General features: G+C 48.1%; 1 protein-coding gene across 4 annotated transcripts in view; it reads right to left on the minus strand.

The window, feature by feature from the left end:
- Positions 1–563: 563 nt before the first annotated feature.
- Positions 564–27,393, minus strand: part of FLT3LG (fms related receptor tyrosine kinase 3 ligand) — a 262,486-nt gene continuing 235,656 nt past the window's right edge. For 3 of the 4 annotated variants that reach the window (XM_063942471.1, XM_063942470.1, XM_063942469.1), the window contains exons 8-9: positions 5,739–5,808; positions 564–4,995 (exon numbers count right to left, since the gene is read on the minus strand). In XM_063942471.1, coding sequence (XP_063798541.1) covers positions 5,788–5,808 — 21 coding nt within the window. In that variant the 3' untranslated portion in view covers positions 564–4,995; positions 5,739–5,787. The remainder of the gene's footprint in view (positions 4,996–5,738; positions 5,809–27,393) is intronic. The other variant, XM_063942472.1, reaches the window with a different exon arrangement.

Genomic DNA, 27,393 nt, shown 5'->3' on the forward strand with positions numbered 1-27,393 from the left:
AAACACATATGACATATACTATTGTTGATTGCCCACACGTTCTCCATTATATTCAAAGAGAGGGCTGTATATATTGTTTATTGTGTTATCTAGATACAGAGAAGGTGCACTTTCTAGCGACTTAACCTCTCTGATGTACTTCAGGTTCTGCAACTTCCGACAGGCACAAAATTTAAAAGTCCATGTGTAGCTCAGTCTTAATAAGTGTTGCAACGTCAGAAGTCACTGTAAATTTTGATATAAATTATTGGTCTCAAAGTTCGGGTATACCTTTGTGTTAGCTGTATTCCAAGTCCTTGGTAGTTCAGGTGGGTATTCCGGATGAACGGCAGTGTGCGGGATCGATTTGATCACAGATTACAGATCAAATCGATCCCGCACACTGCCGTTCAGCGCTGAGAAACGGCTTTTGCAGGATCTCCGCCGGCGGACTCCAGCTTCACCTGCCTTAGGGGGACAATTCATCCTGAATACCCACCTGAACTACCAAGGACTTGGAATACAGCTAACACTAAGGTATACCCGAACTTTGAGACCAATAATTTATATCAAAATTTACAGTGACTTCTGACGTTGCAACACTTATTAAGACTGAGCTATTTACACTCCAATCCTAACAGCGGAATTAGGTAGTGATTCCGCATTCCTTCCCTGAGCAGCATTCATAGTAAAGCAAGTCTGTTAGCGCAGTGCCATACCCTTTTTTGTTCGTTATGCAAAATGACACCCAGAAAACTTAAATAAACTTGTGTCGACCTTTTTACCTGTTGACCTTTTGACTCTGTCGACCATATGGAGTTGACCTAATGACTATCTAGACAGTGTGGATCTTCTATACAACACCCATGACAACCAACACTGGAAAACAGACACTGGTCATTCAGACAAAGTATCTGAACAATCGTTTTTGTCCGTTTTCCAGCTCTTGAGAGAAAATGGTTGATTGTTATTTGCTCCCACACATTGCCAGATTTTTGTTTACACCAGACAGATAGGACAGATATACATTTAGGTGTGCGCCCTGCTTAAGCATCAGCTCCCATGGCACAGAGTTTTGGTGTTTTTTTGCAATTAATTCAAATGACTGAATGGTAAAACAAAACAACCAAAACCTTCTAAATAATAGCACAGACCCTTTGCCGTGTGCTAGAATTGGCATCTTCATTGGAAATTAGTTACACTTTTATTGGAAAATTCTCCTTCCTCGCTGAACAAGTAAAGGGAATCTGCGCTAACTAGTAAAGGAATATAGGACGCATAGATATTTGTCCGACATTATTTCACTACAATCCCAAAAATACTGAGAGCGAAGTAGAGAAAAGAGACAGGTTCATAGTAATTGGTGAGTAAGCACTTGTGTTTAATGTCAATTGTTATGTGACACAGGGCATTAATTGAGGCAAATGTAATAAAATATATTATTTATTTGTTTACAACTCTTAGCATACACCATTACAGGTATTGCATGGTCATTTAAAAAACGAACATACAATGAAAGCTGATGTAAATGTTAAGCTGGATACACACTAGGATGACGGACTGCCGACCCATCTGACCATTGGTTTTACACACTTACCCATCGTCTGCCCAATGTATTGTGTCTGACGCCACAACACGTGCCGCGCCCAGTTGTGATGTCAGTCACCGGCGGCCGCTGCAGCAAGTGTACATTTGGAGGTCAGTCGCTGTTATTACGCGTCTCTCAGATGTAGCAGGACACGTCTGCGGTTATAGGTGTTACTTTCACTATCTCCCTGCTTTTCAAAAGTAGGCAAGTATGTGTTAACATCAGCAGAAACTATTATTATTTTATTATTATTTATTAACAGTTTCTTATATAGCGCAGCAAATTCCATTGCGCTTTACAATTGGAAACAGTGATAATGTCATTTGTAGCATACAAGAGTGGCATATGCTATGCAGCGGAACGCATCTCGATTGCATCTTGTGCTCTGATATGTTGAAGAATAACATTTAAATGTAGGCAACTAGGACTTAATCAGACTATTATGACTATTCCAATGCATTAAACATTGATTACACGCTGCAGGTGGTTTTCATGTTATTGCACTTTATGCTCCAGGTTGAGGTTGCTGAGACAGATCTTACTCTCTGCAGCATCTATAACCGCCATCTGCCGCAAGTTACATTCATAGTCAGGTTCAGTCAGTCCTGGAGGACCATGGGAAAGCAGGTCACTGTAATTACCAAGCCCAATGGATAGCTGCCAGGTGACCTCAGCGTGTGGGCTACATGTAAGGAAGTTTTCCTTTAAATATAAACTTCCATATGAAGTGTCACAATCTTCCTTGTCAACTTTGAAAAATAGTACAGACTTAGGGGGGGATTTAGTTACCCACAGCCTATGGGGCAGGAGAAATAAATGCCCCAAAACAGGCCCGTTTTCAGACGAAAACAGGTCTGTTTCACTGAACCTGTATGTTTTCGGCAGAAAATTTATTTTTTTATGAGCAGCCAAACTGGATTGGCTCCCCCAAAAAATACAGCAGAAATATCGGGCAAAATAGCGAAAAACTTCAGTTTTTCACTCCCAATGGTTTTTCTCCTTTAATTGAATTCCCTCCTTGACGTATATATTATTTTAACACACGTGCAAGAGAGTAGTTAGAATGAACATTGAAAATGAAATCTATCACACACACACACACACACACACACACACACACACACACACACACACACAAATACTGCTCCCTCTTATACAGTTACCTTGCAACACAGTAGATCTAATGTGTAACTATGGCAAACCTTCCATTATAAAGATAATCACAATATATTTAATTAATATGGTCATAAATATGACGGTAAGTGGGGGTTGAGATATATAGGGTAAGAAAGAATGAGCATTGTTATATATTATTCCTATTCAGTTTTAATGGTTAATTTATTGAACCCTTTAAAGTGCACATTTCAGGTTGGATCAGATTTTGAGACTTATTTCATCCCATTTTGGCACTTCAAAATGCTGGGACGCACCTTAAAATAGGATAGTTGGCATCTTAAAATGGTATGTTAATATGTCTTGTCAAAGGCAGTACGGATCTAATGGGTTAAATAAATAAAGTGCCTTTGGACCTAATAGGGGTTGTATGTTAGATGAAGTAGATAAGGGGTTGTATGTTGTTTGTGAAGTATTATAAGATCAAGAGAGTCAATGCAGCTCAAACAAAAGTTCAATTTATGGTGGATTAGTAACATGGCCTTTAATGAACAGTGCATTCCATCTGATCTGATTAGTAGGACAGCACGTGACCCCCTTGGGCTGTGAGCTGTGAGGGGCTTCCTGTTCCCCCTGTGATAAATAATCTTCAGCATAACAGAATATGTATAAGTATACTTGCATCTGATGAAATCACTGGTCACAGTAAAGAAACGCTTCAGTTAGTGTGTCTGTTTGCTGAGAGACTTCCAATTTGTCCTACCAAGTCTATTACTGAATCTCGTTATCAACTGCACAGACTCTGGGACTTCTCCTATTGTTTAATACAGTGGAAGCATCTACCAGTCCTTCCCACACATGACACTATCTGTGGGTTACATTATAAGTTAAGTCGGCAGCTGAAGGATACAGCCATGATCTATTGCCCCAGGAATATTGTTTGCCTTTGATGTCTTAACTGACAGCATTTGGATAAAATGTTCTAATCTGGATACATCAGTATTAAATTATAGGTAAACTTTTGATTGAATTTATACTACCAGACTTTAAACTTTCCGCAGTTCCTTTTTTTGTTTTATCTTCCTATATTCTCTCTAGCAAGTGCTTTGACTTTTAACTGTGTTATTTGCCGCAGTGAAGTCTTATCTTGGCTGGTCATAGGCGTGTGATTTGTATAAAATCTTTTTATTACATTTTAATTGCATATAAACTTTGATTATCTCTGTTCCATGCCAATTTCTGGTCTATATTTCTGTAATTGCTGAACATATTTTCCTAGGTTGCAGTTTCAACGTCTTTTTCTTTAATTAGCTAAAATATAGGGAAAACTCATGAAGTGAGCACAAGTAAAGGAGTTTAATAATTACTAGCTAGAATAGAACATTGGTAGACGACATAAAGACACATTCACTGGCTCTACAAAATACGGTGATAGTGATGACATAAGATATCATTAATAATAACAATAAAAATGCTAAATGCTTTTAGTTTTCTGAAGCAATGAAAATAAAATGTGCAAATTTTGTCCTGAATTTCCCCCATAATTGAAGAAGAAGAAAATAACACTGGTATTAAATATACAAGCAAACCGATAAAATCCATTTCACATTTGGCATGAGTTCATGGGTGCGGAATCATTTACTGTATGAAGAGCTACAGTATAAAGGCGTCGCAGTCTTTTTCCGCTTTACACGCGGGGAGCAAGGTATGATATCTTACAGCGAGAAACCATGGGCCAGAATAATAGCATAACTGGCTGTTTGTGTGTTTTGTTCATATTCGTGAAAGACCAACACATATAAGCAAGTTGCTTGAGTAGTCTCAATGACTGGAACTCTAAAGCCAGAGAAAGTAGCTTTATACAAACAACTCAGAGACTGTAGAACCATCTGAACGCACCTCAATCATTTTCTGGGTGTTTCTTAAATTATAATTTTAGATTTGACATTTTTAAATGTGTTTTCCAAGTCACTGGGTTTAATCTTCAAGTTCTGTAATGGGTTCCCATTGTGGGAGGTTCCCACTTCTCCTAGAAGTCTTAAGTTCATTTCCTCATATCTAGCGCATGTTAGGATTTTCCGTCTACACTGGATGTTGTTTCAAAGTACATTATGTCAGTCTTCTGCCTCCGAGTGTGATTTGTTTTGGTGAATTCTTGGCCAGCCATACATGTAAGAAGTAGCACGCGTGACATGCGATAGTAAGCACAGTTACGGCTCAAGGGCGGCGTGTTTGGTAGGAAACTCATGAAGCTCCAGTTATGTTATAGAACAGATGATAGGAGTCTATGAACAAGGCGTCTTCAAGAAAAACACCTGAAAAGATAAAGACAGACATTAGAGGGTAATATAATAACAGCTAGTATTAAAAGTGCTCCTGTAAATAATGAATTGGTTGAGCAGATTTGAAGCTGCCATTGCAAATCACGGCAAGTTATGGGCCCTACAGACACGGGCAGACGGGCGACCCGGCGGTGGGGGGGGGGGAGCAGTGAAGTTTCTTCACTCCCCGTCACTCGGCTCCATAGCAATGCAGGCAAATATGGGCGAGATCGTCCATATTGGCCTGCATGCACAGGCGACGGGGCACCAACGATGAACGAGCGCGGGGCCATGCATCGTTCATCGCTGGTGCCTCCACACTGACAGATATGAACGGTATCTCGTTCATTAATGAACGAGATCGTTCATATCTTGCAGTAATATCGCCCAGTGTGTAGGGCGCATTAGATCCATAGCTCTCTTGTCATTGCAAGAAAATGATACTTTACACTTAAATCTCATTAATCACGATTAGTCAAGACTTCAAACTATGCGGCAGCCAGGCAACTCTAGCCGGAAGGGATGACACATTGCCATCTCACTGTCATGTGCGGCCCTCTTTGACCAGATAAACCCGCCTGCTGCATGGGGTGTGATAAACAATGTAATCACAGATCTGGACATAAACGCCCTTCAAAAGGTATCACAAAGAAATCGTTCTAATATCCATGTTCTGCACAATTAAAGATACATGTGACCAGTTAATTATCAATTGCTATAGAAATAATAATACATACTTTATCATAGTATTGGTCCTGGATAGTTCTGTCATTTCTTCTGTAGTCATTACCCAGTGGCTTCATTTGTCTATGTAAAAAGAATAGAAATATAAATGTGATGAGATGTGGTTCATCAGCTGGAGACGCCAGGCTCTGACGTGTCACACTGCAATAGGAGAGGATTAGGGTGGCACTCAGTGGTTAGTAAGTGATGTTGCCTATTGAGCATTTTATGCTCACTTCTGGCAAGCAAGCAATAGTACGCAAGTAATCAGTGAAAGTATACACATATGCAGAAGGTCCAGATCTGTCCTTTCTTACTGCATCTTCAGCTGCGCCAGGTCCCCAGCAACTCGGCCGCACCAAGCAACTTTATCACTGAAATTGTGCAACTCATTCACACATATAAAACCAGTGGGAGTGCCAAAACTACATTGCTAGATTACACTGATCAAGTTGGTGTGCGCCATTGTATCCCTACAGTACGTGTGTCCTGCAGAGGACTGGCTGACCTGGGAACCGCTTTCGGTCCATTTATGCCAGGACAACGTTTAGAGGCACCTGGTTCTCTGCATACGCACCGGCAGTCACCTGAAATGTAGGTATAAAGAGCCAGGTGCTTCTAAACATTGTCCCGGCATAAACAGACGGGAGGCGGTTCCCCGGTCAGCCAGTCCTACGCTGCGTGTGTCTGTATCTGTATAGGAAGGGCTCCGATGCAGCGGCTTCTCCTCACGCAAAATCCCATGGTGTACACAAACAATAAAAAGGAGAACTATATTAAATGTTATGCATTAAAATATTAATATTGGAAATCTCATCGGTTTTGCAAAATATGTAAAATAAAAGATGTGCAAAAGTACAGAAAATATGCATACCTCTCAAACTGTCCCAATGTTTACGGTACAGTCCCGTTTTTTGGGGACTGTCCCACCTGTGGGCTGCAATGTCCCACGGTGGGTGGGGCAGTTGTGAGGCTCCTGTCAGTCGCTGCACTGACTAGCAGAGCAGCAGTGATTAGACGCTGTGCGCATGCGCACAGCATCTATACACGGGGGTCAGAGGGACTCGGGAGTCTGAGGGACTCGGGGCATGCCAGCAGCTCACATGTCCCCTCAATGATGAAATTGGGAGGTGTGGTTTGCGATCTCGGCATCCCAGCGAAGCCATGCCCCCTTTTCCTGAGGCCACACCCCTTTTCAGGCGCAGGTGCTGATACGCCACGCTGAAGTCCTGACACCCAAAGCAGCACTGTTGGGAGGTATGAATATGTGAAATAAAATGTTTCATTAAAAGATGTGGTCGCTGTCTTACTTTTTGGTATGGTGTCTAGGACGCTACTAGTCCTTGTATGCTCCCATCTATAAGTGTCACCAATTTAGCCTAATCCCTTTACATTACAAAATGTGAGGTGTTATTTGTGAAAAGACAATATCACTGCATGGATATATTTAGGTTGTCAATATACTATGTATAAAAAATGTTTTTGATGGTCAATAGTCATGGTTCTATCAACCTCAATAATATTAAGTACACATTTTTCTGTATCTGACAACTAAAACGCAATCAGGTTGTTACAGGGTGATGTTATAAAAATACCCAAATCATCATCTATTAAAATTATGTCACAGTTTCAGTGTTTACTGGGATCACTTCAAAACGAGTTTCTGAGAGAAACTTTCCGATGTAACAGGTCAAAAGTTTAGGCCTATTCCCGATCAGAGGGTAGTGTTTCAACATTTTTTATACTGAACACATCTCTGAAGGACTGATATGGAGATAGTAGAGTCCTTTAGAGAGATGGATGACCTTTGAATACAGTAACTATGTGGAGGTCTGATAGTCAGCAATCATCTCTGATGGCACTGAGACCATCACAACAATATTTGGGGTCCACTCCAGCCTAATATAGGAGCATATAGACATATCCATGGAAGACCCAGAATAATTGGACTCTCAGATGATGGGAGTATATCAGGGACGTGCAGTCAGGGGAGGCAGGGGAGGCAGTGCCTCCCCTGTCATAATGATTAAAATAATAAAAAGAAGATATTTATAACAGAGTCTGTTATCAATATCTTTTTTCCTTATTTTAATAATTCCCCCCCTGTGGCTGCTTGTGAGGGTGGGAGGCAGCGGGAGAGGTGCCTCTCGCTGCTAACATTAAAACTCCGGGCAGCGGGGGGCGGGCAGGGGGCGGGGCGCAGCAATGGGCTGTGAAAGCCCATTGAAAATGAATGGACAAGCGGCACCTATACTGGTGCCGCAATGACAGGGGCGTGCGATGAATGAACGCCCCTGTCAGTGTCCAGATGTGATTGGCCCAGCGGATCCAGTGCTGGATCCGCTGTCCAATCACCCCCTTCCCGGCTGCAGCAGGCGCCGTGGGCTGTGTGGGCGCCCGCTGCAGCCAGCGCCGCTACTATGGGAGAGACGACATGAGTCATGACGTCTCTCCCATAGTACAGAAGAGACGAGCCGGCGGCAGACGGACGGAGGACGGACGGAGGACAGCGCTGCAGGAGCGGTAAGTATGTGTGTGTGTGTGTGGTTTTTTTATGTGTTTGTGTTGGAGCACAGCAAGAGGGGCACAACAACTGGGAGGCACAGCAACTGGGGGGCACAACAACTGGGGGGCACAACAACTGGGGGGCACAGCAACTGGCACAGCAAGAGGGGCACAGCAACAGGGGCACAGCAACTGGGGGGCACAACAACAAGGGGCACAGCATCTGGGGGGCACAGCAACAGGGGCACAGCAACTGGGGGGCACAACAACAAGGGGCACAGCAAGAGGGACACAGCAACTGGGGGGCACAACAACAAGGGGCACAGCAACGGGCACAGCAACTGGGGGGCGCATCAACAAGGGGCACAGCAACAGGGGCACAGCAACTGGGGGGCACAACAACAAGGGGCACAGCAACAGGGGCACAGCAACTGGGGGGCACAACAACAAGGGGCACAGCAACGGGCACAGCAACTGGGGGGCACAACAACAAGGGGCACAGCTATAAGGGGCACAAGTACAAGGGGCACAGCAACTGGGGGGCACAACTACAATGGGCACAGCAACTGGGGGCACAGCAACTGGGGGGCACAACTGCAAGGGGCACAGCAATTGGGGGGCTCAACTACAAGGGGCACAGCAACTGGGGGCACAATTACAGGGGTCACAGATACTGGGGGCAAAGCGACTGGGGGCACAGCGACAGGGGGCACAACTACTTCGGGCACAGCTAGGGGCAAAGCTACAAGGGGCACAGCGACTGGGGTCACAACTACTGGGGGCACAGCGACTGGGGGCACAACTACAAGGGGCACAGCAACAGGGGCACAGCAACTGGGGGGCGCAACAACAAGGGGCACAGCAACAGGGGCACAGCAACTGGGGGGCACAACAACAAGGGGCACAGCAACAGGGGCACAGCAACTGGGGGGCGCAACAACAAGGGGCACAGCAACTGGGGGGCGCAACAACAAGGGGCACAGCAACAGGGGCACAGCAACTGGGGGGCACATCTACAAGGGGCACAGCAACTGGGGGGCACAACAACAAGGGGGACAGCAACAGGGGCACAACAACAAGGGGCACAGCTATAAGTGGCACAAGTACAAGGGGCACAGCAACTGGGGGGCACAGCCACAAGGGGCAAAGCTACAGGGGGCACAGCTACATGGGGCACAGCAACTGGGGGCACAACTACAGGGGTCACAACTACTTGGGGCACTGCTACTGGGGGCACTGCTACAGGGGGCAAAGCTACTAGGGGTACAGTTACTAGGCTCACAACTATTGGGGGAGCCTGCTCCATCATCCCAGTTAGCAGCAGCACTCTCCCCTGTCTGTGCTAACGTCTTCCCGCGTCAGTGAGTGCATAATATTCATTAATTTCTCTCTCTCTCTCTCTCTCTCTCTCTCTCTCTCTCTCTCTCTCTCTCTCTCTCTCTCGCTCTCTCCTCCTGTGGATTACTTTGTTTGTAAGTATAATTTTCATTTTTACAGGTACCCCTTTTGGATTCTACTGGACAAGTGGACGTGACCGGCGTGGGATGTAGGTAAGTGATCTCTCTCTCATTTTTACAGGAACCACCTATTGGATTCTACTGGACAAGTGGACGTGACCGGCGTGGGATGTAGGTAAGTATGTGTGAGTGTGTAAGTGTGTTTTAATAAATTTTTAAATCTTTTCCTGAGGCCACACCCCTTTTCAGGCGCAGGTGCTGATACGCCACGCTGAAGTCCTGACACCCAAAGCAGCAATGTTGGGAGGTATGAATATGTGAAATAAAATGTTTCATTAAAAGATGTGGTCGCTGTCTTACTTTTTGGTATGGTGTCTAGGACGCTACTAGTCCTTGTATGCTCCCATCTATAAGTGTCACCAATTTAGCCTAATCCCTTTACATTACAAAATGTGAGGTGTTATTTGTGAAAAGACAATATCACTGCATGGATATATTTAGGTTGTCAATATACTATGTATAAAAAATGTTTTTGATGGTCAATAGTCATGGTTCTATCAACCTCAATAATATTAAGTACACATTTTTCTGTATCTGACAACTAAAACGCAATCAGGTTGTTACAGGGTGATGTTATAAAAATACCCAAATCATCATCTATTAAAATTATGTCACAGTTTCTTTTCAGTGTTTACTGGGATCACTTCAAAACGAGTTTCTGAGAGAAACTTTCCGATGTAACAGGTCAAAAGTTTAGGCCTATTCCCGATGAGAGGGTAGTGTTTCAACATTTTTTATACTGAACACATCTCTGAAGGACTGATATGGAGATAGTAGAGTCCTTTAGAGAGATGGATGACCTTTGAATACAGTAACTATGTGGAGGTCTGATAGTCAGCAATCATCTCTGATGGCACTGAGACCATCACAACAATATTTGGGGTCCACTCCAGCCTAATATAGGAGCATATAGACATATCCATGGAAGACCCAGAATAATTGGACTCTCAGATGATGGGAGTATATCAGGGACGTGCAGTCAGGGGAGGCAGGGGAGGCAGTGCCTCCCCTGTCATAATGATTAAAATAATAAAAAGAAGATATTTATAACAGAGTCTGTTATCAATATCTTTTTTCCTTATTTTAATAATTCCCCCCCTGTGGCTGCTTGTGAGGGTGGGAGGCAGCGGGAGAGGTGCCTCTCGCTGCTAACATTAAAACTCCGGGCAGCGGGGGGCGGGCAGGGGGCGGGGCGCAGCAATGGGCTGTGAAAGCCCATTGAAAATGAATGGACAAGCGGCACCTATACTGGTGCCGCAATGACAGGGGCGTGCGATGAATGAACGCCCCTGTCAGTGTCCAGATGTGATTGGCCCAGCGGATCCAGTGCTGGATCCGCTGTCCAATCACCCCCTTCCCGGCTGCAGCAGGCGCCGTGGGCTGTGTGGGCGCCCGCTGCAGCCAGCGCCGCTACTATGGGAGAGACGTCATGAGTCATGACGTCTCTCCCATAGTACAGAAGAGACGAGCCGGCGGCGGACGGACGGAGGACGGACGGAGGACGGACGGAGGACAGCGCTGCAGGAGCGGTAAGTATGTGTGTGTGTGTGTGGTTTTTTTATGTGTTTGTGTTGGAGCACAGCAAGAGGGGCACAACAACTGGGAGGCACAGCAACTGGGGGGCACAGCAACTGGCACAGCAAGAGGGGCACAGCAACAGGGGCACAGCAAGAGGGGCACAGCAACTGGGGGGCACAACAACAAGGGGCACAGCAACTGGGGGGCACAGCAACAGGGGCACAGCAACTGGGGGGCACAACAACAAGGGGCACAGCAAGAGGGACACAGCAACTGGGGGGCACAGCAACTGGGGGGCACAACAACAAGGGGCACAGCAACAGGGGCACAGCAACTGGGGGGCGCATCAACAAGGGGCACAGCAACAGGGGCACAACAACAAGGGGCACAGCAACGGGCACAGCAACTGGGGGGCACAACAACAAGGGGCACAGCTATAAGGGGCACAAGTACAAGGGGCACAGCAACTGGGGGGCACAATTACAATGGGCACAGCAACTGGGGGCACAGCAACTGGGGGGCACAACTACAAGGGGCACAGCAATTGGGGGGCTCAACTACAAGGGGCACAGCAACTGGGGGCACAATTACAGGGGTCACAGCTACTGGGGGCAAAGCGACTGGGGGCACAGCGACAGGGGGCACAACTACTTCGGGCACAGCTAGGGGCAAAGCTACAAGGGGCACAGCGACTGGGGTCACAACTACTGGGGGCACAGCGACTGGGGGCACAACTACAAGGGGCACAGCAACAGGGGCACAGCAACTGGGGGGCGCAACAACAAGGGGCACAGCAACAGGGGCACAGCAACTGGGGGGCACAACAACAAGGGGCACAGCAACAGGGGCACAGCAACTGGGGGGCGCAACAACAAGGGGCACAGCAACTGGGGGGCGCAACAACAAGGGGCACAGCAACTGGGGGGCACATCTACAAGGGGCACAGCAACTGGGGGGCACAACAACAAGGGGCACAGCAACAGGGGCACAACAACAAGGGGCACAGCTATAAGGGGCACAAGTACAAGGGGCACAGCAACTGGGGGGCACAGCCACAAGGGGCAAAGCTACAGGGGGCACAGCTACAAGGGGCACAGCAACTGGGGGCACAACTACAGGGGTCACAACTACTCGGGGCACTGCTACTGGGGGCACTGCTACAGGGGGCAAAGCTACTAGGGGTACAGTTACTAGGCTCACAACTATTGGGGGAGCCTGCTCCATCATCCCAGTTAGCAGCAGCACTCTCCCCTGTCTGTGCTAACGTCTTCCCGCGTCAGTGAGGGCATAATATTCATTAATTTCTCTCTCTCTCTCTCTCTTTCTCTCTCTCTCTCTCTCTCTCTCTCTCCTCCTGTGGATTACTTTGTTTGTAAGTATAATTTTCATTTTTACAGGTACCCCTTTTGGATTCTACTGGACAAGTGGACGTGACCGGCGTGGGATGTAGGTAAGTGATCTCTCTCTCATTTTTACAGGAACCACCTATTGGATTCTACTGGACAAGTGGACGTGACCGGCGTGGGATGTAGGTAAGTATGTGTGAGTGTGTAAGTGTGTTTTAATACATTTTTACTTTCACGGTGTGTGTGTTGTGTTTTTATTTGGGTATTTTTTGTTGTTGTAGAACTACAGGTACCAGCGGGCCCGTTATTTCCCCGCATGCTGGCACTTGAGGTTCTCCAAGTACTAGCAAGCGGGGGAGGCTTGCTGGGCCTTGTAGTTCCACAACAAAAAACAATATTCTTTTTTATACACACTTATGGCTATCAGCCCGGCACCCACCGCCCAGGGGTGCTGGGGACAGCCTCGGGCTTCACCCCTGGCCCTTGGGTGCCTGGAGGGGGGGACCTCTTGATTTAAGGGGTCCCCACTCCTCCAGGGAACCCCGGCCAGGGGTGACTAGTTGGGGGGGGTAATGCCACGGCCGCAGGGACCTACATAAATGTGTCCCCCGGCTGTGGCATTATGTCCCTGGCTAGTGGAGCCCGGTGCTGGTTTTAAAAATACGGGGGACCCCTACATCTTTTGTCCCCCGTATTTTTGGAACCAGGACCGGTCTAAGAGCCCGGTGCTGGTTGTCTAAATACGGGGAACCCCTGTCCAATTTTTTCCCAGTATTTAAACAACCAGGACCGGCTCAAAGAGCCCGAGGCTGGTTATACTTAGGAAGGGCGACCTCACGCATTTTTTTTTTTACATTTTTTAACCCATTCAGATCCTTCTCCATTAAGTTAATGGAAGCCCTGGACAACAAAATTGCATTCATGTCCTCCTCCCACTCCCTTCCCAAACACTAATTTTTATTTTTTTCTATAAAAATGTACAATATATCACAAGTATGATGAGCAGGCAGGCAGCGGGCATTTGCGGCATCGGACTGAGGTGCAAATTAGTGGCGGAGGGCTGGGTCAGTTGATGGTGGGCTAGTTTGTAAGCCATTGGCGGTGGCAGCAGGCATCGGCTAAGTGGCAGTAGTGGGCATTGGCTCGGCGGCGGTAGGGGTCATCGGCAGGATTCGGCGGACATTATGGCTGTAGTGCCTCACCAGCCTCTGACCTCACCGCACGCAACTGGAGTATATAGCAGGAGATTAACAACTTGCATGGTTACATTTGAAGTTTGGGGCAAGTTTTATTCCCGTCTACACCAATGATACAGAGGGGAGTCTGCAAAGACAAATAAGGAATTCCATGCTCCTGTAGTTTCTTGGCTGAGATGAAGTTGGCATTGGCACCAGAATCCAGAAAAGCCTTGAGTGGTTCAGAAGGCTTCTCCAGCAGCAAAGGCACATCGATAGCAAACTGTGATGAAGCGTTTTCTTTTGGTGTGTATGGGACTGTATATAATCTTACCAACCCTCGATCAGTTAGGTCCTCTTGTTTTCTGGATGCTTGGGGCAACCGGTAAGAAGGTGACTCGGCTCACCACAATATAAGCACAGCTTATTCTTGAACCTTGTTTCCCTCTCTTCAGCAGGAAGACGTGATTTTCCGATTTGCATGGATTCTTGAGGAGGTACGCAGGAGCCGTGAAGCGAGGAGCAAGTTTGAAACTAAAGTGTAGTGACTGTTTCTTTTCCTGCACTCTTACTCTATGGCGGTGATGCCTCCTGATACACAAGTATATAAGGTCGTACAGGGATGTCGGCAGGTCTCTGGATGCCAGTTCATACTTAATTTGCTGTGAAAGCCCTTGCATAAATGCGGCAACCAGGGCTTCATTGTTCCACCCAAGCTCAGAGGCAAGGGTGCTGAACTGCACCACATACTGTCCCACGGCCTCAGAGCCAACATGAGAATGCCTATTACACAGGACCCAGAAAGTCATAGCCGTTGTACAGCGTGTGGCCATAGTCAGAGGCCACAAAAGGAGAGAGGGTCCTGCTTGTAAGAGTTTACATAAAAGAAGGGATATGGGTGGTCACACAGAAGGAGAGAGGAGCAGATTTGGGGATGGCAGAGATCAGAGAGTAAGGGGAGGAGGAAGCTTCTAAGAAGATATAAGTTTTAAGGGCACAATTTGAAACTTTACTTTTTGTACTTTTTGTTTAAGTTTGGATGATGGAACTGTCTAATGGAGCTAGGAAGGGTATTCCAGAGACTGGGAACTGTAGTCATTGGCAGAGTGAGGTGAGTAAATGTGTGGAAATGAGGTCAGCGGCAGAGAGGGACAGCATAGGTGGAGAGATGGATTAGGAAAATGAGTCTGGTATTGGAGCTGGGGAAGACTGAATTAAGGCACGGTGGTAGATCGACAGATCGATAGGCCAGTGAAGAGTAGATCACAGTTGTCACATATTGAGGTCATGGAAAATAACTGTAATAGCTTCCAAGCCGAGAAAGGGGCTGATCCAGGAAATATTAGAGAGGTGGATGTTACGTTCACTGTACTTGGTACTCCTGAAACTGGGCGGATGAGCCCCAAGTACAGGAACGTAATGCTGGAGTTGGAACGGAGTTCAGCAGCAACCCCTACAGAACCCTGACTCTGTTGTTCCACGCACGTGGTCAGTCTACGCCTGCGAGACTATGTTTGCTTGGGCCCACGGCAGCCGCGTTTGAAGGGCGGATTATGTCTGCCCAACTCTTAGTTGGAGACAAGGCGTAAACTGAGACGGGGCAAAAACAAGGGGAACCTCTAACTAAACAGAATCCCGAGTTAGGGGCAACTACAGAACTCAAACACAAGTATGTGCGGCTCAGCCGCCAAGACGAACTACAACAAAGGAAATGCTGACCACACGCTGACACAATACTGTTGTGTATCGGCGATGACAGCATACACAGAACCCTCTGCAGAAAATCCAAAGCAAATATAACAAGAAGCTACGGCCAAGGCTGTAAGGTGCGACAAAGCCGCTACTCACAACACCGGTGCTAATACAGGTGAACGGGAACCCTGAGGCCGCAGACACAGGCTCACAGGAATGGAAAGCTGGAAGGATTCCAACAGCAGGCCACAGGACACCAGAACTCAGGATTACAGGATCAAATGTAGACTGTAACTCAGGATTCCAGGACAGGAATGCTCCAGGGCAGGAAGCAGCTCACAAGAAGCTCCGGACTCTGACAGAGCTGAGTACACAGGATTCCAGTATCAGACAGGGCCTGGACACAGATGCAATACTGGACAAGACACTAATCAGGAACATACAGGTCTCTTAACAAAACATCTATCACCAGCTCAGAACTGCAGAGCTAGATGGGTAATAAGGGAACACGCCCCAATCAGGATGGCTGGAGGCCAGGCACACTGTAATGACCAAAATAGCTGCAAGTGAGAGTAACACAGACCAGAGCCAGATTGCAGTACAGAGACTCACCTCATAATGATCAACTATCAGACAGGTGAGACTTAACACATAGAAACAGGCTGCAATTACACAGACTCACCACCGGCAGCCAACAAGAGTCTTCTAAACAAATACAATGGAAATCCTGGCATGCAAAAAGAACTACAATACATGAAATTAATAAACCGAATGCAAACAGGAATGAACCACTGCTTGTGGTTCATAACAGTGGAAATGACAGGACTTGCAGAGGGACTGAATGTGGTGTGAAAATGACTGAGGAAATAAGGATCACACCCAGACAAAAAAGTTTAGGAGCAAAACGGAGATGAAGGGGTGGGGGGGGGGGGGGTGGAGGGGGAGGGGGGAGAGATGATAACTGCAGTTTTTGGGATGTTATTTTTTAGGAAACAGTGGAACATGCAACGAAAAATGGCTGACAGGCATGAGGGGACACGTTGGAGGGCTCAGGGGAAGAGAGGTCAGGGTAAAGGTAAAAGGTATAAAGGTAAACTTCAGAGTCATTAGCATACAGGTGATGCAAGATGCAAAGATCTGTTTAATTCTGTAGACCATATGAAACAAGGTATTCGAAATGCTGATCTGCAAACAGCTAAGTGACCGTTCCGCCTCTGTCCACGTGCTTGCTTATATAGCTGCCATCATTATCAATGCACACTGTTACCAGCCTGATTCTTGAGCATCGGAACATTTGGTTTGAGAACACTGAAAAATGATGGAGGGCAATTTGCGTCGTCATGTTTTCATACATCCGCCAGTTTGTAATATAGCACTAATAAATGATGGAAACTAGAGATTTGAGCACATACGCACTCCATTACTTTGACTAACACTCAGAGGCAGAAATGCCATTGGTGCAGTAAGTGCATTGCACCGGGGCCGCTGAGGACTAAAGGGCCCACTACTGCCTAGACCAGCAATGAGTTATTCCCTCACAGGCCACTTTGAGCAATGTCAGATGAATGGCTCAGTGCAGAGAGCAGGATAGGCCCCACTGCCTGAGGTACCTGCCCCTTACCTTAGGGAGACAGGGCTGACCTTGTGTGTGCCGGGCTGATAGAGGAGTCCTGCCACCTATCAGCGCTGATGATCACAGTCACACACTGCTTCTAATTAACAGACAGCTGTACATTTATTCTGGTGCACTGCTGTCTGTGAATTAAAGACAGCTCACACCCGGTGTAACTGGCACTGTCAGAGTCTTCCTGACCGATTGGCAAACTGAGGAAAGTACAAGGGATGGGGGCCCCCAACACAGACAGAGCAGAGGCTGCTGTGTTCCTGCCCCCACCAAGGTACATTATGCCCCCTGTTCTCCACACTGTGAAGGACATTATGTTTGTACCCCTGTCACTCTTTGCCTCCCCCTGCATTCTGCTGTCACCCTCTGCTACCCTTTGCCTGTGATTTTGGTTTGGGGCGCGGGATGTGGGGGGAATTATATTTTGCACCTGGGCCCACCCCTCACACGTTCCGCCACTGCTAACACTAGTATAGTGATCTCAAGTTTTGCTCACTTGGGGCCTCTGCAGTATACAACACCTGCCAACATTTAAATATGCCAAATCAGGACAAAATAGACCCCAGTCAAACTCCACCATAAATCAACCCAAGACATTCACTTTGGTCATATTTTTTGTAGGTGGTCAACCTCCTATACAAAATATTGTGTTTTCTGGATGCTTTTAGAAGAGTAAAAAAATAATGATTTTACACCACTGCATATTACAATATCTACATAGCTTCTTATTTAACTGCAATGAAATGAAAATACACAAATATAGTATTTATTCTCAATATGAAAGGATGAACAAAACAGACGTAGGTGCCTAAAATATAAGTAGGAAAAGACGCAAGGACATATATTTTCCTAGAAGTACACACGTGTATGCTTAAACTCGATGGAGTTGTAACGATAGCATATATGTGGTTTGTAGTTATAAAATGTAAAGTCATGTTATTTTATTTTAACATAATATAGTAATATAGTGAAGATGTCCCTCTGTTCTTGCAGGTTTCCAGTCAGTTTCCATTTCCTGCCTCCAGGGGTCGCCAGGCCTCCTGACTGAGAGCTTCAGGCCTAGTCTGTTCAATGGTCATTGGTCAGGTGGTTTGCTACTTATAACAATTATGGTTTGCATCGGACACCTGCCTATTTCAGTCTGCCATGTCCCAGCATTCATGGCTGGTCATTGATGTTCAGTGATGTTTCATGCATGCCATGTGATGTATCGGCTGCCTATGTTAAATTTTAGTGCTTTGGTTCCATTCCCTGAACTCTGGCTCAGCCTTGCTCCACAGCACTCAGCTGTACCAGATGCAGCACACCAGGGGGTAAATGTACTAAGATGGGAGTTCTATTTAAGATGGGATGTTGCCCATAGCAACCAATCAGATTCTACTTCTCATTTATCTAGCACCTTCTAGAAGATAATACCTGGAATCTGATTGGTTGCTATGGGCAACATCCCATCTCAAATAGAACTCTCATCTTAGTAAATTTACCCCCAGGCTTTGTATACTGAGCTGCAGTATCAGATGTAACCTATCAGTACATTATAGCTTCTGTGTTGATGGGAGTTCAGAGGAGAGACCCTGGATTGAAAAGATGCTCTGACTGACTTTAAAGTCCTGCAATGCAGGATCTTACTTCTATTTCATGATGCAGTAACTAGGAGGTTTTTCCAACCATCAGGTCTTGCAGCCACAGCCAAAATAAAAAGGCAAAGAGAAGAACAAGAAAACATGACCCTATGGTGTCTGAAATTTGCCTTCTGAAGGGGGACATAGTGTAAAGACTCTGTTCTGGCAAGTTTCCTGGCAGTTTCTATTCCACACCACCAGAGGCCCCCAGAGCCTGATTGAACGCTTCAGCCCTATTCTGGTCTGTGGTCATTGGTCAGGTGGTTTGCTACTGATCACAATAATGGTTTGCACCTGACATCTGCCTATTTGAGTCTGCCATGTCCCATCATTAATAATGGCTGGACATTGATGTCCAATAATGTTCTGTATTGTTTGATACCTGCCATGTGATGTTTCTGCCTGTGTTGATCTATCAGTGTTGGTACTCTATTCTCTGAACTCTGTCTCACAGCATTCAGCATACCTGCATATTTCTACGGTATTTACCAAGTATTTTCTGCCACAGTGTGTGAAGTCTCCTGTACAGTAGCTCTGCATTTTCAAAGGGAATCTGTTCTGTAATTATCCGTGTACTCTGCAGCCAGCAAAGGCTTCACTAAAACATGCTTTCACATGTGCTGTTTAATTTAAAATACACCTTTTGGCAATTGCATCTGCTCCTAAATCTGTATTTGTTGGGTGGTATTCATGTGACCGGGCGGTCGGGAGACCGACAGTCACATGACCTCCTCCACCATCCCGACGGCTCACTATCCCGATGGTCGGCATGCCGACCTACAGGGACTATTCCCACTTGTGGGTGTCCACGACACCCATAGAGTGGGAATAGAACCCGTGGCGACCGCAGGTCGCCACCGAGCCCGCAGCGTGGCGAGCGCAGCGTGTGCAACGAGCCCGCAAGGGGCTTGCTGCACTCGCCCCTCCCCGCCGGCATCCCGGCGTCGGCATGCTGCCGGGATCCCGGCGTCGGTAAGCTGACCGGCGGTCTCCTGACCGCCGGTCAGCCGTACTACACCCGTATTTGTTATATGCACACTGTGAAATTATAACAGAAGCAGACCCGGCGCTACCCGCTCAGCAAAGGGATGCAATGCAGGTAGGCGCCAGGGAGGAGAGGCGCTTTCCCTGTACTGCATCCCCGCTGCTGCGCCGTCCTGTCCCCCCCCTGCTGCCGGCTGCTGTGCATGTCACTGTATGACAGGCAGCGGCGCCAGAAGATTAAAGCCTCCTCTCCTCTCCCTTTGACATTCTCTACGGTAACAGTTCTCCTCCCCCAGGCGGCGCTAACATACGCTACCCATTGTTTTCTCCCCGGGCCTCCCCTCGCTGGAATTACACTTGCTCCGCCTCTTTTCCGCCGCGGCCACTCAGACATCCCAAGCTGTGGCATGTGCGCATGCACAAGAAAATAGCAAAGGGGGAGCGTGGCATCAGCGAGGCTGAGACCTGAGTTGCCGCTGCGGAGCAAGTGTAATACCAGCGAGGGGAAACCCAGGGACAAAACAACAGGGAGCGTATGGCAGCGCTGGCTGGGGGAGGAGAACTGTTACCATGGAGAATGTCAAAGGGAGCGCAGTGAAGGCAGCTGAGTACATCCTGCCCTAACTGATCGGACGAAGGGGGGCGGAGCTTCACGGATGAAAATGGGGCGGAGCTTCACGGGCAAAAAGGGGGCGGGGCTACACGGAACCAGAAGACTGCAGTACCACAGAGGAGTGGGAAGATCCTCTTCAAATGTAAGTAGTCTCTCTCAGTGGCGGAACAAGCAAGCGGTGGGCCCAGGTGCAACAAAATGCTTTGGGCCCCCCCCCCCATCCCATCCAAGTCCACCCCATGGGCAGTGCGCGCCGTAGGCGTGGCTTCGTGGGGAAGGGGTGTGTCCACAAAATAATACCAATTCATAAAACGGTGCACAGTAGTCTCCATTCTTCAAATTACGCCGCACAGTAGCACCACTACACCAGGTAGAGACCCTTTTACTCCTTACAGCGAACAGATTCCCCTTTTTACACATAACGGCAGACAGCGTGCACTTTTTACACACAACGGCAGACAGCGTGCCCTCGTTACACATAGCGGCAGACAGCATACACTTTTTACACAATGGCAGACAGCGTGCCCTCGTTACACATAGCGGCAGACAGCGTGCCCTCGTTACACATAGCGGCAGACAGCGTGCCCTCGTTACACATAGCGGCAGACAGCGTGCACTTTTTACACATTACGGCAGACAGCGTCCCCATTTTACACATAACGGCAGACAGTGTCCCCATTTTACACATTACGGCAGACACCATACACTTTTATACATAACGGCAGATAGCGTGCCCTTTTTACACATTACGGCAGGCAGATTCTACCTTTTTACACATAGCGGCAGGCAGATTCCCCATTTTTATACATAGCGGCAGGCAGATTCCCCATTTTTATACATAGCGGCAAGCAGATTCCCCATTTTTATACATAGCGGCAGGCAGATTCCCCATTTTTATACATAGCGGCAGGCAGATTCCCCATAGGGAAGGGGCGTGACCACATAATAGTGTCAATTCACATTACACCACACAGTAGTGGCGCTTATACACATTGCACCAGGTAGAACCTCCTATGCACACTGATCCAGGTAGATCACGTCATACACTTTGCTCCAGGTACAGCACGTCATACACTTTGCACCAGGTACAGCACGTCATGCACTTTGCACCAGGTACAGCACGTCATACACTTTGCACCAGGTACAGCACGTCTTACACTTTGCACCAGGTAGAGCACGTCATACACTTTGCACCAGGTAGAGCACGTTTTCATACACATTGCCGCTAGGTAGAGCACTTTATCATACACAGTGCACCAGGTAGAACACGTTATACACACTGCGCCAGGTAGAGCACGTTATCATAGACATTGCGCCAGGCAGAGCATGTTATCATACACATTGCCGCTAGGTAGAGCAAGTTATCATACACATTGCATCAGGTAGAGCATGTTATCATACACATTGCCGCTAGGTAGAGCAAGTTATCATACACATTGCCGCTAGGTAGAGCAAGTTATCATACACATTGCGTCAGGTAGAACACGTTATTATACACAATGCGCATGGTAGAGCACGTTATCATACACATTGCGCCAGGTAGAACACGTTATTATACACAATGCGCCTGGTAGAGCACATTTTCATACACATTGCGCCAGGTAGAACACGTTATTATACACAATGCGCCAGGTAGAGCACGTTATAATACACATTGCACTAGGTAGAACACGTTATTATACACAATGCGCCTGGTAGAGCACGTTATTATACACATTGCACTAGGTAGAACACGTTATTATACACAATGCGCCTGGTAGAGCACGTTATTATACACAATGCGCCTGGTAGAGCACGTTATTATACACATTGCACTAGGTAGAGCACGTTATTATACACATTGCACTAGGTAGAGCACGTTATCATACACATTGCGCCAGGTAGAACACGTTATCATACACATTGCGCCAGGTAGAGCACGTTATCATACACATTGCGCCAGGTAGAACACATTATTATACACAATGCGCCTGGTAGAGCACGTTATTATACACAATGCGCCTGGTAGAGCACTGAGGCACATTGCAGTAACCACTCACTTATCACCTCCAGTTGCACGAAGGAGCCGTTTGACACAAGTGGTTCCGCCCCCAGCAGCAACTCACTGACACTCACCATTTTTTCTGACAGCACAGTGCAGTGAGTGCACTGGCACAAGTAGCCAGACTGCGCCTGTAGTAGCCGCAGCCTGGAGGAGCTCTATGTGAAATCGCAAGCAGAGGCTGTTCTCTGGCAAGAAGGAGCTCGTCCAATCGCTTCCCCTGACGGGCTGGCCACTGCTAAATATACCGATAATCAGTTCCAACTGTGTCAAAGTAGTGGAGCCCCAGGTGCAATGGGAAAGTCAGTGTCACTGCACAGTTGTACTGATTACTGGTATATTTAGCAGTGGCCAGCCCGTCAGGGGAAGCGATCGGAGGAGCTCCTTCTTGCCAGCCTCTGCTTGCGATTTCACAGATAGCTCCTTCATGCTGCGGCGCAGGCTGGCTACTTGTGCCAGTGCACTCACTGCACTGTGCTGTCAGAAAAATGGTGTCAGTGAGGCCCTGACACTCTGAGCGGCCTCACATTGCACACACGGAGCTTGCAGCCCCCGGACATCCCGCATCTGCACCAGCTACTCCAGGTGAAGCGGGGCGATGCAGCACTGTCTACTGCTTACCTACAGCGGGAGCTGCGCAGCCCGGCCGGCTCCTGCTGGAAGGTAGTTGTCGGGTCTCGGTGGGGCGTTGAGCGGGTCCCGGGTAGGGGGGTGGCGGCGGGCAGATCCGGAGCTGTACTCCCTGTCGCAGAGGAGGGTGCTGGCGGCAGAGCGGCAGTGGAGCCGGATGAGCGGGGCCAGTCTGTCAGCCCTGCAGCACAGATTCATGTGCTGGCGGGGAGCAGGATTCAAAGCGGGAGATGCTGCAGGCTGTGATTGGATGGAGACTACAGGAGGTGATTGGCCGAGGAAACAGCCAGTCACCTCCTGCATTCCGCTGACAGGCTTAACACATGCAAACACATATTCAGATGAGCGCGTCCTGTGGGACCCGCTCATCTTCTAAATGTGAGTCCTGGGCGGCTGTTTCTGGGTAAAATACGCGCCATAGCGCGTTTTTGCGATCACTGACAATAATGCACATGACACAATATGCACACACCGTAATGCCCCCTACACATTATGCCACACACTGTAATGCCCCCGACACATTATGCCACACACCGTAATGCCCCCGACACATTATGCCACACACCGTAATGCCTGTGACACATTATTCCACACACCGTAATGCGTGTGACACATTATGCCAGGAATCGCAATGCCCGTTATACATTATGCTACACACTGCAATGCCCCTGATACATTATAGCACATACAATGTCTGTGACACAGTATGACACACACCACAATGATCCTGAGACATTATACCACATACCACAATGCCCGTGATATAGTATACAACACACCGTAATGCCTGAAACATTATGACACACACCGCAATGTCCGTGATACATTATGCCACACACCGTAATGCCCATTACACATTAAGTTCTACAGTAAGGCTTCCAATTACTTTTAAATTACCTGCTTGTTGCCAGGGGTTTCATGCACTTGGTTCCATGCACGGTGCCAGGATGTCATGCTCGTTGCCAGGGGTTTCATGCACTGGGTGTCATGCTCGTTGCTAGTGGGTAGTGCTTGTTGCTAGGGCCGTGCTCCCAGTGCCACATATGCTCCCAGTGCCAGATATTCCCCCACAGTGCCAGGTATATGCACCCAGTGCCAGATATTCTCCCACAGTGCCAGATATTCCCCCCCAGTGCCAGGTATATGCCCCCAGTGCCAGGTACATGCCCCCAGTGCCAGTTATATGCCCCCAGTGCCAGGTATATGCCCCCCCAGTGCCTGCTTCCCCCCCCAGTGCCAGGTATATGCCCCCAGTCCCGGGTATATGCCCCCCCAGTGCCAGATATTCTCCCACAGTGCCAGATATTCCCCCCCAGTGCCAGGTATATGCCCCCAGTGCCAGGTATATGCCCCCAGTGCCAGGTACATGCCCCCCAGTGCCAGTTATATGCTCCCAGTGCCAGGTATATGCCCCCAGTGCCAGATATTCCCCCCCAGTGCCGGGTATATGCCCCCCCAATGCCGGGTATATGCCCCCAGTGCCAGATATTCCCCCCCCCCCAGTGCCTGCTTCCCCCCCAGTGCCAGGTATATGCCTCCAGTGCTGGGTATATGCCCCCCCCCCAGTGCCAGGTATATGCCCCCCCCCCAGTGCCAGGTATATGCCCCCAGTGCCAGGTACATGCCCCCAGTGCCAGGTATATGCCCCCCCCCAGTGCCGGGTATATGCCCCCCCAGTGCCAGGTACATGCCCTCAGTGCCGGGTATATGCCCCCCCAGTGCAAGGTATATGTCCCCAGTGCCAGATCTGTCCCCCCAGTGCCAGGTATATGTCCCCAGTGCCAGATCTGTCCCCCCAGTGCCAGGTATATGTCCCCAGTGCCAGATCTGTCCCCCCAGTGCCAGGTATATGCCGCAGTGCCTGCTCCCCCGGCCCCCCCTCCCCCCTCTATGTGTTGGAGGGACACGAGCGCATCGCGCGTCTCTCCTGTGTCCCTCCTGGCTCTCCCCCCGGCCGGTCTAATGAAGGAAGTGCCGTTCGTGAGCCAATCAGAGCTCACGAACGGCACATGCTTCCTTAGACAGCTGGGGGAGAGCCAGGAGGGACACAGGAGAGACGCGCGATGCGCTCGTGTCCCTCCAACACATAGGGGGGGGAGGGGGGGCCGGGGGAGCAGGCACCGCAGCAGGGAGGGAGAGGAGACCGCAGATTGACATGCGGACGTTCGTCCGCATGTCAATCTGTTCTAAATGCCGGCCGGCGGCTGTGGGCCCCTGAGTGCGGCGGGGCCCCAGTGCAATGCACTGCCTGCCCCGCCAGTAGTTCCGCCCCTGGTCTCTCTCTCCCCCCCTCCCTCTCCCTTCCTCCCTACCAACTTGACACTTGCCTGCCGTACTGTATAAAATGGGGACACCTGCCTGCCGTACTGTATAAAATGGGGACACGTGCCTGCGTAATGTGTAAAATGGGGACTCTCGCCTGCGTAATGTGTAAAATAGGGACACTTGCCTGTGTAATGTGTAAAATGGGGACTCTCGCTTGCGTAATGTGTAAAATGGGGACACTTGCCTGTGTAATGTGTAAACTGGGGACTCTCGCCTGCGTAATGTGTACAATGGGGGCACTTGCCTGACGTACTGTGCAAAATGGGGACTCTTGCCTGCTGTAATGTGTAAAATGGGGACTCTTGCCTGCGTAATGTGTAAAATGGGGACTCTCGCCTGCGTAATGTGTAAAATGGGGACACTTGCCTGCTGTACTGTGTAAAATGAGGACTCTTGCCTGCGTAATGTGTAAAATGGGGACTCTCGCCTGCGTAATGTGTAAAATGGGGACTCTTGCCTGCCGTACTGTGTAAAATGGGGACTTTCGCCTGCGTAATGTGTAAAATGGGGACTCTTGCCTGCTGTACTGTGTAAAATGGGGACACTTGCCTGCCGCACTGTGTAAAATGGGGACACTTGCCTACCGCACTGTGTAAAATGGGGACTCTTGCCTGCCGTAATGTGTAAAATGGGGACTTTTGATGTTTGTTTTCTTCACCCTGTGGTGGCCGTGATGATATCAGATGAGACCAAGCCCATATCAATGAGGCATTTTGAAATCTCGCACTGGGAGCCAAATTGGCTAGAAACAGCCCTGGACCACATCCTTTTATTCAGCGGCGCTGTCCCTTTGAAAAGTATGGGAGGGCGCAAATTTATAGTTTGCAGGAGGGCGCCGAACACCCTAGCACCGGCCCTGAACAGAAGTGTTATATATACAAAATTGCAATTTCAATAAAAAAAGTTTTGTCAACATAAAATATAACTGCATACAAACACAAAAATAAAAAAAGAAAACAAATTAATTACAAACATCTGTTGTTCTCCCTGATAAAAAAAAAGACAAATGAGGATCTTATTTCCTGTAGCAATCCAAGCAAAATATCAATTAAGTCATGCAAATAGATTTTTATGACTTGATATAAACATATAATAAGATTTTAAACCTACCGGTAAATCTTTTTCTCCTAGTCCGTAGAGGATACTGGGGACTCCGTAAGGACCATGGGGTATAGACGGGCTCCGCAGGAGACATGGGCACTATAAAGAACTTTAGACTGGGTGTGCACTGGCTCCTCCCTCTATGCCCCTCCTCCAGACCCCAGTTAGAGAAACTGTGCCCACAGGAGACGGACAGTACAAGGAAAGGATTTTGTTAATCTAAGGGCAAGATTCATACCAGCCCACACCATCCATACCGTATAACCTGGAATATACGAACCAGTCAACAGTATGAAACAAACAGCATCAGTCAAGACTGATCAAAACTGTAACATAACCCTTATGTATGCAATAACTATATACAAGTCTTGCAACATGTTGTGCGCACTGGGACGGGCGCCCAGCATCCTCTACAGACTAGGAGAAAAAGATTTACCGGTAGGTTTAAAATCTTATTTTCTTTTACGTCCTAAAGGATGCTGGGGACTCCGTAAGGACCATGGGGATTATACCAAAGCTCCAAACCGGGCGGGAGAGTGCGGATGACTCTGCAGCACCGAATGAGCAAACATGAGGTCCTCATCAGCCAGGGTATCAAACTTGTAGAATTTAGCAGAAGTGTTTGAACCCGACCAAGTCGCCGCCCGGCAAAGCTGTAATGCCGAGACGCCCCGGGCAGCCGCCCAAGAAGAGCCCACCTTCCTAGTGGAATGGGCCTTTACCGAATTAGGTAACGGCAATCTAGCCGTAGAATGAGCCTGCTGAATCGTGTTACAGATCCAGCGAGCAATAGTCTGCTTAGAAGCAGGAGCGCCAACCTTGTTGGCTGCATACAGGACAAACAGTGCCTCTGTTTTCCTAACCCGAGCCGTTCTGGCTACATAAATTTCCAATGCCCTGACCACGTCAAGGGACTCGGAATCCTCCAAGTCCCGGGTAGCCACAGGCACCACAATAGGTTGGTTCATATGAAAAG

This window comes from Pseudophryne corroboree, chromosome 10 (assembly GCF_028390025.1).
Source record: "Pseudophryne corroboree isolate aPseCor3 chromosome 10, aPseCor3.hap2, whole genome shotgun sequence".
In the NCBI taxonomy this organism is placed as follows: domain Eukaryota; kingdom Metazoa; phylum Chordata; class Amphibia; order Anura; family Myobatrachidae; genus Pseudophryne; species Pseudophryne corroboree.